General features: G+C 36.0%; 1 protein-coding gene across 1 annotated transcript in view; it reads right to left on the bottom strand.

Annotated features, from left to right (window-relative positions):
- The window catches only part of SLC30A7 (solute carrier family 30 member 7), a 103,222-nt gene that overhangs the window by 43,265 nt on the left and 46,941 nt on the right, over positions 1 to 13,016 (bottom strand). The window contains exons 6-7 of the mRNA XM_042780306.1: positions 8,897 to 9,040; positions 5,070 to 5,120 (exon numbers count right to left, since the gene is read on the bottom strand). Of these exons, the coding sequence (XP_042636240.1) occupies positions 5,070 to 5,120; positions 8,897 to 9,040 (195 nt within the window). The remainder of the gene's footprint in view (positions 1 to 5,069; positions 5,121 to 8,896; positions 9,041 to 13,016) is intronic.

Below are 13,016 nucleotides of genomic sequence, written 5' to 3'. Positions count from 1 at the left end.
AAATAATGTTTTCCAATGAATTTAAAATAAAAATATTTCCTAAAACTACAGCCTTAATTTTATATATTAAAAAAAAACTAAATACCAACTTGAAAAGTCAGTTAAGAATGTGGATTCAGTGTACAGCATCTACACAGGAGTGAGTCCCTTGCCCAGCTGAAATAATCTTTCTTTTTTCCAAATCAGCAAGTGTTAAAATCTGATTTATAAATTATATTTGCTTTTAATGAGCTTTAATATTTTGATATAATGTATGTGAAGAAGTAGAGAAATGAATTGATTTTAAAAATTGCTTGTGCATACTCATATCTGGTTAGAAGAGCTCAAGAGTTAATTATTTGTCATAGGAAGAAAACTTCATCAGGCTAAAGGAATTGTCAAGAAAACATTAGTTGAAAACTACAAATGTATGTACACACAGTGCCCTCTGCTGGTGATTAAAATAATTGCCACTTGAGATGAATTTCCTATGGACCAAAACCAAAATCACTGCCATAAAGTCACAGAATTGATGCCACTCATAGTAAGCACTCCCTTGGGTTTCTGAGGCAGCATCTCTACGGAAGTAGACTGCCTACTCTTTCTTCCGAGGAGCAGCTGGTGGGTTTAAACTACCAGCCTTCTGGTTAGCAGTCAAATGCCTTAAGCACTACACCATCAGAGCTCCTGATATATTTATTAATTATCCTAAATGTTTTGTTACATACTAAGCTCAAACTCAATGTGAAAGAGAGGAGGGATAAGACTGCTTTAAAATGGATGTAAAACACATTCTGAACTTTAATATTTAATTAAATATTAAATGGCCAGGGCATTAACATATTAATTGCTCAAGAACCTAGATATATTAACATTTAGTAAATAACACTTGCTTGAAAAATCACTAAAAACGTCAAAAATTAAATTACATATTTCTGGAAATATGCAACTAAGGGAATATAAATTCTTCAATATTTAGATGTTTAATAGGTAAAAAATACTATATAACAAACATTTTCTCTTAAACAGACTTCAACAACGCCTTACTAAAAATAGAACATTCTTCAAAAAATCAACTATGACACCTATAAATAAATAGCTGGAGTATAAAAAGTATGTATCTACTTCAGAAATAGTATTTTTTAAATTATTCACTGGACAATTAAAGGTAAGCAGATTTACTCAAACTTGAAAACATTTTAAAACTTGAAACTAACAAAGTCAAGTCAATTTTAATTTCAAAATCAACTTAAAAACTACTAATAAAGTCCAATCGAATATCATCATGCTCTAGCAAAATACTCTTCATCTGCTTTGCTACTATGTAATTTTATTTCAAGTACTATACCAAAAATCCATTAGTACTTAGATACACTTTTTCATTTGTATAGTTCTGACCTTTATAACAATTCTTCAAAAGGCTAATGGATCTGTTAACTAAAATTTTTCTCTAACAAAAATGCCATGTCAGAAGCTTACTTACAGAAAAAAAAAAAAAATAATAATTAAGTTTCTCTATAGTATTTCTAACAGCAAAGAATTAAATCGATTTTACTAAAATAGTGTTGGAAAAAGGAAAGGAAGAAAACATGCTCCATGTGACGCCCAAACTCACAACCTCGACACGACTTGCACATATACTGTTGTGTATGTACTAGAGTGGCACAAAAGGTTAAGCACTTGACTACTAACCAAAAGTCTGGCAGTTCAAACCTACCCAGAAGCACCTCTGAAATAAGGCCTAGAAATCTGCTTCCGAAAGTTCACAGCCTTGAAAACTCTACTCTGTCCACATGGGGTCACCATGAGTCAGAATCGGCTCACTGCCAACTAACAACAGGAGTAAGGGTTGGAACCACTTTAAGTTTTAAAAATAAAACAAAAATATAAACATTAAGTGGGCTTGAAAGGAGCTCTGATGGCATAGTAGGTAAGGAATTTGGTCAGTGACTCAAACCCACCAGTTGCTTCATGGGAGAAAGATGAGGAAATCTACTTCCATAAAGATTTACAGCCCTGGAAAACCAATACAGGTCACTATGAGTTGGAATCAAGTCAATAGCAGTGTGTTTGGTTTGGTTTGGTTTAAGTGGACTGAGGGTCCCTAAGATACAAACTCCTAAAATACATATACTTTTATAACTATATTCTTCAATTATTGTTTCTCGGAGAATCAGAAATTAACAACAACAATTAAAAAAAAAAAACCTACAGACTGAAAGGAAAAAGAAAAAATTCATTTCTTCTTGATTTTCCTCACACTGGAATGTCCTTGGTTATATATCTCATTTGCTGACCTAAAAATTGGTTTTAATAGCAAGCGTCAGAAACTAAGCCCTTCTTAAATCTTACTAACTCTTTAAGAAGAAAAATCACTATAGAAAGAAATGTAATCTAGTATGTTTAAATTATATAAACACTGAAAGCCTTGGAAGACAGTAGGATATTGATTATTCTGCCCCAGAAAGCATGCAGCTGGTCACACTGAAGGTACAGCAAATAATGGAAAAATTCAGTTAACCTGTCATTATTCATGTCTGTGTATTTATACTTGGTCATTTTGCAAACAAAAAAAAGCCAAACTCACTGCCATCAAGTCGATTTTGACTCAAAGCAACCCCTCCTTGGATTTCTGAGGCTTTATCTCTACGGAAGTAGATTGCCCAAGTCTTCCTTCCAAGGAGTGGCTGATGGGTTTAAACTGCCAGCCTTCTGGTTAGCATTCAAATGCCGTAGGCACTACGCCACCAGAACTCCTGATCATTCTGCAGAAAAGTTTTAACACCAGGCAGTTATTGCTCTCCTTCAGCTATCTACTAGTTTGCTTCAGACACCGTAAACTGATGGATACTCAGAAAACAATAAGCCAATTTTCACAATAGCTTATATAAAGATGTTATTGCCAGTTGCCATCAAGTCAATTCCAATTCATGCTACCCCACGTGTGCAGAGTAGAACTGTACTCCATAGGGTTTTCAAGGCTGTGACCTTGCAGAAGTAGACTGGTGTGGCCTGTCTTTCAAGGAACCACTGGATGGGTTCAAATCATCAATGTTTTGGCTAGCAGTCAAGCTTTTATGTGCCACCCAGGGTCTCCTAAAAAGAAAGGCTATATAAAAGATCATTAGGAAGGCAAATCTAACCTCCCTACCCCAACTTGTCCTGATTTCCAAAAATAAAAATAAATTCTTGTTATTGAGGCTAATTTATAGCACTGGATATACATACATCAACTATATGTGGGAGCTCAGGTGCGTAGTGTCTAAGGCATTTGACTGCTAACCAGAAGGCTTGTAGTTCAAACCCACCAGCCGCTCCTCAGAAAGAAGATTGGGCAATTTACTTCCTCAGCGATACCACCTCATAAACACAAGGAGGGGTCGCTATGAGTCAGATCTGACTCGAAGGCAGTGAGTTTGGTTTTATATATGGCTACAAGTTATTTCAGTGTATGTTGTTCTAAAACAATTATGTATGTTTTTCAAATCAAATACTAGTGACTGGAAGGTATGTTTAAGCCTCTTGAAAATAAACTTACGGAGGAACGTATTGCACAATGTGTAATAAAATACAAAAGTTATATCAGAAATATGGAGGAAAAAAGTCAAGATTGGATCACAAGCTGTTGAGAAAGCTGGACTGAAGTCAAAAGTTAATAAAGGCAGGAAGGGGAAGATAGGAATTAGAAAATCTTGAAAGTAAAATGTAAGTGGAAACTCAGAGCCAAAGACTGGGTCATACCTCAAAAAGGACACTACTATAGTATACAGACAATATTGAATTTCTGTGGCTTATAAATTTTGATAATATATCATTTTGTTGTTGTTGTTGTTGTTATTTGCCGTCGAGTCGGCCCCGACTCATAGAGACCCCTCCATTTTATGTAACAAGAAAACACCTATTTAGATATCATCAGTTGATGTGTACAAGATATAACCAAAGTCTTAATTAGCATCACATTTTAAAATTCCCAAACACAAATACATAACGAGTATTATTCTTGGAAAAATTATTGGATAATCCTATAAAGGTAAATATATTCATAGTATTACTATAGCCATAGGTACAGATAGAATTTGTATTTAACCAGTATAATTTATGAATATTTTCCCCTTTTTATTAAATCTGAGAAAACAGTCAAGGGACAATCAAAAGAATGTTTGCTGATGGACTTACTATATATAAAACAACCAGGCGTAGTGCCTAAGGCATTTGACTGCTAACCAGAAGGCTGGCAGTTCAAACCCACCAGACACTCTTTGGAAGGAAGGTTGGGTAATCCTTGGAAGGAAGGTTGGGCAATCTACTTCCATAGTGATACCACCTTGGAAACCCAAGGAGGTGTCGCTATGAGTTGGATCCAACTTGGCAGCAGTGAGTTTCGTTTAGTTTCACGGAGGTTAACATTTTATTTAATGATTTATTTTGTTGTTGAAAACATATACAGCAGAACATATACTAATTCAACAATTTCTACATATACAATTCAGTGACTGATTACATTCTTCAAGTTATGCAACCATTGTCACCCTCCTTTTCTAAATTATTCCTCCCATATTATCACAAACTACTGTCCACTAAGCTTCCTATCTAACCTTTCAAGTGCTATTGTCAAGCTGATCCCATATGGATAATTCTTTAAAAGAGCAAAGTGCTCAAGATAGATATGCTCTCCTAATTAAACTATCATTTGGTTTTAAGAAGACTTCAGGGGATATTTTTGGTTTAAGGTTTAATGATCACCTCAAGGAAATAGTTTTGGGGGTTCATCTAGCCTCAATGGCTCCAGAAAGTCTAGATTCCAGGAGAATTTGAAATTCTGTTCTGCATTTTTTCCTTCTTTGATCAAGATTCTTCTACACAATCTTTAACCAAAATGCTCAGTAATGGTAGCTGAGCAGCAGCCAGTTATTCTAGTCTCAAAGCAAAGAAGACAGTTGTCTATGGAGGCAATTAGCCACACATGAAGGTTAACATTTTAAACATAAATACTATGCTATGTATTTTTCTTAAAGTAAAACTTCAGACAACTCAAAATTATGAAACCAATTTCATAAAACTAAAAATAAAATACAAATTACTTGTCATACCTTGTAAAATCTGTCTGCTGGGTCCTGATGTTTCTTTTAAGGAGGGACCATCTGCAGAGAGATAAGTTAAATTATTTTAGAACATGTCTTCAATTCCTGATTCATATCTTTGCAATTCAGAGTATTTCTCATTCAAATGTAACATAAATAATATATGACTATATAGCCACATCATACCTACAAAATTATTTTAAAATATTTAAAAGAGTACTATAGTGGAAACAAACACAGGCAATTTCAAAATGCACCAAGGGTAATGAGTATTTAAGAAATCATTATATTAAAAACCCAAAACCAAACTCACTGCCATCAAGTCAATTCTGACCCATAACAACCTCCATCGGGGTTCCAAGGCTGTAAATCTTTACCGAAGTATACTGCCCCATCTTCCTCCCTCAGAGTAGCTTGTGGGTTTGAACCACTGACCTTCTAGTTAGAGCCAAATGTCTTATCCTTATACCACCAGAGCTCCTTTCCTTATTACATAAAGCACAGTAATTAAAAACAAAGTGAAAGAAAGTCCCTGGTTTTAAAGAGTCCTGGTGGCACAATGGTTAAGCATTTGGCTGCTAAGTGAATGACTAGCAGTTCAAACCCACCCAGCAGCTCCACAGGAGAAAGATCTGGTGATCCACTTCCATAAAGATTACTGCTAAGAAAACCCTATGGGGTACTCTGTCACAGGGGGTGGTGCTATGAATGGAAACTGACTTACACACAACAAAAACTACACGCTTATTTTATAATGGCAAACTCAGAGAACACCAAATGTACAGCTTGAAGTTGAAAGAAGTCCAAGAAATGAAGCCAGAGCACAATCCAGAATAACTTGATTCTGGCTAACAGTAGCTTTCCCATAGCTTCTAGATGGATGTGGCAAGCTTTTCACACAGAAGAGATAAAAATACTTTTTTCACTTTGCCTTTCTAATGACTATACTTAAATGGGAGCTCTGATAGCGTAGTGCCTAAGGCACTTGACTGCTTATCAGAAGGCTGGTGGTTCAAGCCCACCAGCCACTCCTTGGAAGGAAAATGGGGCAATCTACTTCCGTAGTGATACTGCCTCAGAAACCCAAGGAGGGTTCGCTATGAGTCGGGTCTGACTCAACGGCACATAACAACAACAACAACATACTTAAATACCTTGAAGACTATTAATCAGCAGAAAACATGTAAGCAAGGTGAAAGATTAGCAACATTTGTTTAAAAGGGATCATCAGGAGGACTCACAAGCTTGATGATCATGACAGCCTGGGAGTCACAGTTCTTGGGGCCCAAGGCACCATGGGGCTGACAAATTCTTTTCACTAGAGGTTCACAGAACATGATAACAATGCTACACAAGTATGTATAAAAGCATAAGGCTGCACAAAGATTTCTGTCTGCATATGGCATTGTTATGTAGAGGAAGAGAAAGCTACCCTGAAAATCCTGCTTACTGTCAAAAGTAACCGTTCTAAAAATCTAGTTCCTGATCATGGCACTAGAGAGGCAGGCTTTAAAAGAGATTTCTGTTTACAAGTAATAAGTTAGGATAAGGACAGTCTTTTTTTTATTTTATTTTTATCGTGATTTGGGTGAAAGTTTACAGAGCAAATTCACTTTCCATACAGCAGCTCACATACACTTTGTCTCATGACATTGACTACAATTTACCACAATGCAACAGCTCCCCTGCCATTTCTTCCCTATGTCCTTCCCTCCCATGTACTCCTGGACCCAAGCTGTCTCTCTGTACATATGCTGCCCTTTTAATCTCCCGTGATTGATCTCTCCAAGGAATGTACCTATCTAATGTAAATGTTCAGCTCATATGCCTGAAGGGCAGTCATTTTTTCATATAATTATTTTGAAAGGTACTGTAACTAATAAAATAGTTATATAAGATGACATAAATTACACCTATGTAATCTGAAAATCCTCTTGGATACATAATTTGACATGTGTGGCGGAGACTAGCTACTTGCCTACCAAACCCATTTTTATTTCCTCTTAGGTAGGTAGCATAGTGGCTACGGCACTTAACTGCTAACCAGAAGGCTGGCGGTTCAAATCCAGCAGCCACTCCTCGGAAGGAAGATGGGGCAATCTACTTCCGTAGTGATACTGCCTCGGAAACCCAAGGAGGGGTCGCTATGAGTCGGGTCCGACTCGACGGCAAACAACAACACACAGCTAAAACACGTGGCTCCTTGAGTAGAGATACTGCCTCGGAAACCCGAGGAGGGATCACTATGAGTCAGAAGCGACTCAATGGCAGTAACTAAGCTATATGACTGAGTTATGGACAAATAAAGGTGAGACGTTAACCCCTTCCAGGACCATAAGAATGCCCTATATGATCTTCTATGTACTCTCTCTCCCAACTCAAAGCAGAGAAGCCAGTGGAGGATCACAAGGGCTTAAAGACCAAGAAGCTCACAGGCAAAAAGAACCTGGTCCCTGAATTGTCATGAGGAACAAGCCTTCAATCTATCTCATCTACCGAAGAGCAAGAAATAGACCTTTACTGCTTAAGTCTGAGATTCATGCTCCCCTACTTTAAAACATATATACATGTACATACATACATATATATATATATATATATATATACACACACACACACACACACACACACACATATATGTATTTTACTCACACTATGGCATTCAATAAGTATGAAGCATGATTTCCCAGCAAGAGTAAAATGTCTCTACAAGCAAAATAAAATCATGACCACATTCCCTTTGTGTCCCTGACTAGTTTATAGTGAAGGCAGAATAACAGGTCAAAAGCATAGGTTTCGGTCAAATTTCCTGTGTTCGAATCCCTAGATTTTCTTTTTACAAGTTACTACACTAAATTATAGGAGCTCTGGTATGGTAATGGTTAAAGCATTTGGCTGCCTACCAAAATGTCAGCTGTGTAAACCTACCAGCCACTCTGTGGGAGAAAGATAAGGCAGTCTGCTTCTATAAAGATTTAGTTTTGGAAACTCTATGGGGCAGTTCTATTGTGTCCTATAGGAACACTGTGAGTTAGAATTGACTTGGTAAAATTCGGCTAAATTTTATCTTTTATGTACCTTAGTTACTCATTTATAACTGACTAAGACTAGAAAGAAATGCTGGTTTTCTACTTGTAAAAAATCCACCAACAAAAACCCTATGAAATCATAAGTGGGCTGATCCCCCCCCATGAAAGGGTTTTTGTCATGAGTAGGGGGCCGACTTGAAGGCAGCAAACAATTTAAAGATTCATCCAATTGTATCACTTAATCACCTTCTGCCTATTAATCTATTCTCTCCAATTTCATGAATAAACTATTTAAAATATAATTAAATATTAATTATTTGAGGACACTGATCATTTGAATTGAGAAATCCTTTGTAACTTAGTACTCAATGCTATAAATATAAGTATATTCAGATTTGTAAGGAATATGGAGGTAAACATCAAATGATAACCATCAAAAAGTACAATAAAAATGTAAAAGTCTAAAAACTCCATTGAATTTTTATAAGTCTATATAATACAAAATGCCTATTTATATTTTTTAAAATGTGATTTTCATTTGCTAAATGATCCTCATTCACTACACTCATCTAAAACAGTAGCATTTTATTATGATATACCCACTGAAAAAAGGCTATAATTACTGCCTTATACCAAGTGAATTTCATGATATTTTAAAGATAAAGTGGGAACCAATTATACTTATTCATTAGAAAGGAAGTTGCTTGCATTATCTTTTAAAGACTATTTCAAGTAGGAAAATCAATCTATATAATTTATGATAACTCAAAAGGCTGTCCATTTTGAAAATCTCTAAGCTGTACTCACCATGAGAATGAAAGTGTCCATATCCATGCACAAGATCATGGCTATGTGCAGCACCATGTTTCAATTCATGACTATGGCAATGATCTCCATGGCCATGTGCCTGATCCAGAGGACCATTAAAGACTGCGTGACTATGCCCATGACCTAGAAACCAAAGAGTATCAGAACAGAAGACATGTAAAAATATAACTACATAAATGGTTACAATAATACTGACATCAGTGCAAAATTCGGTTCTAAAACCGTATTAAATTCAATCAACGTTTACTTGTAAAAAATGTTATTCATTCATTAAACAATGTTGATGGAGTCCCTACTGTGGAGTACAGGAAGGAAATGAAAGCATGGAAGGAAGTGATGGGCCTTGCTGGAGATGATGATAAGATGAGATATATTCAAACTTATTACATAATGTTAGTCATTCATTTGAAAATACTTACTTAAAAAATACTATGTTCTAGATGCTATTCTAGACATTAGGGATAAAGTAATAAACAATACAGATGAAAATCATGACAAAAAAATTTGCAAAGTATTATTACATGCACTGACAAAGATGAAACAAGATGTATGCATATGGTCACACTGAGACAAAGGCAAGGAAAGTGTTGTATTTAGTAAAGGCAGGGATCAGTAAACTTATATTAAAGCAAGCAGAATCCTTAGAAAAAGCCAAAAACAAAATAATGATAAATATTCTCTCCATAAACAAAATTAAATCCATTGCTATCTAGTCAGTTCCAGTTAATTCCAACCCAGCAGGACAGAGTAGAACAGCCCCTAGGGTTTCCAAGGCTATAATCTTTATGGAAGCAGACTGCCCCATCTTTTTCCCATGAAAGAGCTGGTAGGTTTGAATTGCCAACCTTTAGGTTAGCCGCTGAGGGTTTAACCACTGTGCCACCAGGGCTCCCTAAAAACTACTAAACCATCAGGGGAAAAAAAAAAAGAGTCTACTGTATAGAAGCTATTGTAAAGCATAGAAAAAGACAGGATCCTACCCAAATCAAAAATAACATTACGAAAAAATTTCACATAAATTCCAAATACCAATAAATAAAACCCAGCACTATATTAAATAAATAAAAACAAAAAAATCAAACTCATTGCCATCAAGTCAATTCGATTCATAGTGACCCCTCCTTGGGTTTCCAAGGCATACGTATCTCTATGGAAGTAGATTGCCCAACCTTCCTCCCGAGGAGTGGCTGGTGGGTTTGAACCACCAGCCTTCTGGTTAGCAGTCAAACGCCTTAGGCACTATGCCATCGGAGCTCCTATGTTAAATAAACGTTGATTGTTGTTGCTATTAAATAAATAGCAAACCATAAATATGGGAGACCAACTTCTGGAATGGACCTTGGTGAACTAGTTTCTCTCTAAAAACAACTAAAAATCAACCATTTCATAACACAAGTAATTAGATAAAGGCACAGAATTAAAACGATTTGCCAAAGAGAATCTACTGAGCCTTGGTAAGACAGTGGCAACTGGGACATTCTAACTCCCTCCCTCCCAGTTCAGTGACAAGGTAGTCAAAAGTCAGTAGCACTGCAGCCAACAAAGAGATCTGATCTCTTTCAGAGATACTTTGCCTGAACTTGTAGTTCCCTGGGAAAATCCCTATTCTCAGAGAACGGCAGCTATTAGAATTCAGTTCAGCTGAGGGGAAAGGGTAGAGGGTGTTACCAAAACAATAGCAAATTTGTGTCCATATCTAAGCTGTGATTTCAGGTAGGAAGAACAAGAGTCTGAACCGGAATTTAAAAGGAAATCCCAGAGAACTAGATGAAACTCTGAAAACCTTTAACATATTCCTAAGCCGCATACATGCAGGGAGTATGTAGGAAAGGAAGCCAGCAGTCACTCATCTCTTGATGGCTGTGAGGCCCTGTCCAAGCAAGAAGTGAAAGGTAAGGCCATCTTGTAAAGTGTCTGAAGTTTGAAGGCACGCTTTGCCAAACATATCCCTTTGGCAAAGAGTAGAAGACATACAGGCAAGGCATTTTAGGCAATGTTCTGATGTTTTTGACTAATCACTGGCTGGCCGCTAAATTACATAGACCCTAACAAGTCAAGTTAAAAATAAAAACAAGATCTTTAGGAAAAAAAGAAAAAAATGGCTACCAGAGAACTCAATAGGCACATATTGCATGGAATATGAAATGAATCAGTCCAGGAAAGACACACAATATAATGTGGTGTCTATCTTCCAAATGGAGGAGAAGACATACATTACATGAAGACTTCCATGGTGATACTGCCTCAGCAACCCAAGGAGGGGTCACTGTGAGTCGGGTCTGACTCGACAGCACATAACAACAACAACAACATTCAAGAAGCTCAATAAACTCCAAGTTGAATAAACTCAAGAAACATGATAATCAAACTTATGAAAGTCAAACACAAACAAATTGTCACATACAAATGTACCTAAATAACATCAACAGCTGACTTCTCAAAAGAAACCATGGCGGTCAAAAGATTGTGGGACATCTTTTGTTCAAAGTATTGAAAGAAAAAGACTATCAACCAAGAATTCTATATCCAGCTAAACTCTCCCATAAAAAATAAAGGAGAAATTAAGGTATTTCCAGATAAACAAAAACCTACCCTGCAAAGAATATTAAAGAGAGAGAGTCCTTCAGGTTGAAGGAAAAAAAAAAAAAAAAAAAAAACCCTAGATAATAATTCAGATCAATTCACACAAAAAATAAAGGTAACTACATAGATGTTGTTTTCATGTGCCATCGAGTCAGACCCAATTCACAGCGAACCCCCCTTGGGTTTCCAAGGCAGTATCACTATGGAAGTAGACTGCCCAACTTTCCTTCCGAGGAGCGGCTGGTGGGTTGAACCGCCAGCCTTCTGGTTAGCAGTCAAGTGCCTTAGGCACTATGCTACCAGAGCTCCTAACTACATAGATGTTGTTGTTGTTGTAGTATAAAGAATACAACATCTTTGTATTTGTAACTCACTTCTTCTCCTGTTTTAAAAGACAGTTGCATACAATAGTTGTAAAACTGTTGATAGACTTCTAATGTATAAAAATATAATTTGTTTTACAGTTATAGTATAAAGGAAGGTGAGGGATTAGAGATATACTACTGAAAACTTTTCATATATTAATAAGTTTAAGATACTATTAATCTGTACTATATTGTTTTAAGTTTAACATGCTACTCATAATCCCCAGGATAACCATTAATAACTTAAAAATATATATCCAAAGAAACAAATGAATTAAAACTAGAAATGATTCAACATAAAAGGCAAAAACTGAGTAAGAAATAAACAAAATGGACAGAAGATACAGAAAATAAATATTAAACTGGCAGATATAAGTCCTACCTTAGTAGTAATTACATTAAATGTAAATGGTTTAAACACTCTGATCAAAAAGCAGAGACTGTCAAATGGGGGATGGGCAAGAATATGATCCACCTGTATGCTGACTACAAAAGAAACTCTACATTTAAAGAGAGTTTAAAGAAACTGACAGAGAAAGGATGGAAAAAATATACCATGCAAGCTAGACTGGCTATTCTAATATTAAACAAAACAGACTTCAGGACAAAAATTATTACAAGAGACAAGAAAGAATATCTTATCTTGATAACAGGATCAATCTGTCAAGAAGATATAACAATTACAAACCTATATGTAATGAACAACAGAGCTCCAAAGTACATGAAGTAAAAACAGAGAAATCAATGGAAATATAGGCAATTCAACAATAACAGCCAGAGACTTCAATATCCCACTTTCAATACCATTAGGCAGTAGATCATCAAAACAACAGAAGAGTTGAACAATATTGTACACCAACTAGACCTAACATGCATCTGTTAAAAGACTCCACCCCAACAGCAGAATATGTATTCTTCTCAAGTGCATATGGACCATTTTCCAATACAGACCAAATGCTAGGCAATAAAACAAGCTTCAACAAACTGAAAAATACTAAAGGCATAAAGATGTCATCTGACACAAAGGAATTAAATTAGAAATTAACAACAGGAAAAAATTACAGAAATTCAGAAACATGGGAAAATAAAGCAACACACTCCTAAATAACCAATGAGTCCTAGAAGAAATCACAGGGAAATTTGAAAATATT

This window comes from Orycteropus afer, unplaced genomic scaffold (assembly GCF_000298275.1).
Source record: "Orycteropus afer afer isolate SDZICR_OR568_19922 unplaced genomic scaffold, OryAfe1.0 scaffold00033, whole genome shotgun sequence".
NCBI classification, from domain to species: domain Eukaryota; kingdom Metazoa; phylum Chordata; class Mammalia; order Tubulidentata; family Orycteropodidae; genus Orycteropus; species Orycteropus afer.
The sequence above is the reverse complement of the archived record's forward strand: the minus strand, read 5'-3'. Positions and strand labels throughout refer to the sequence as shown.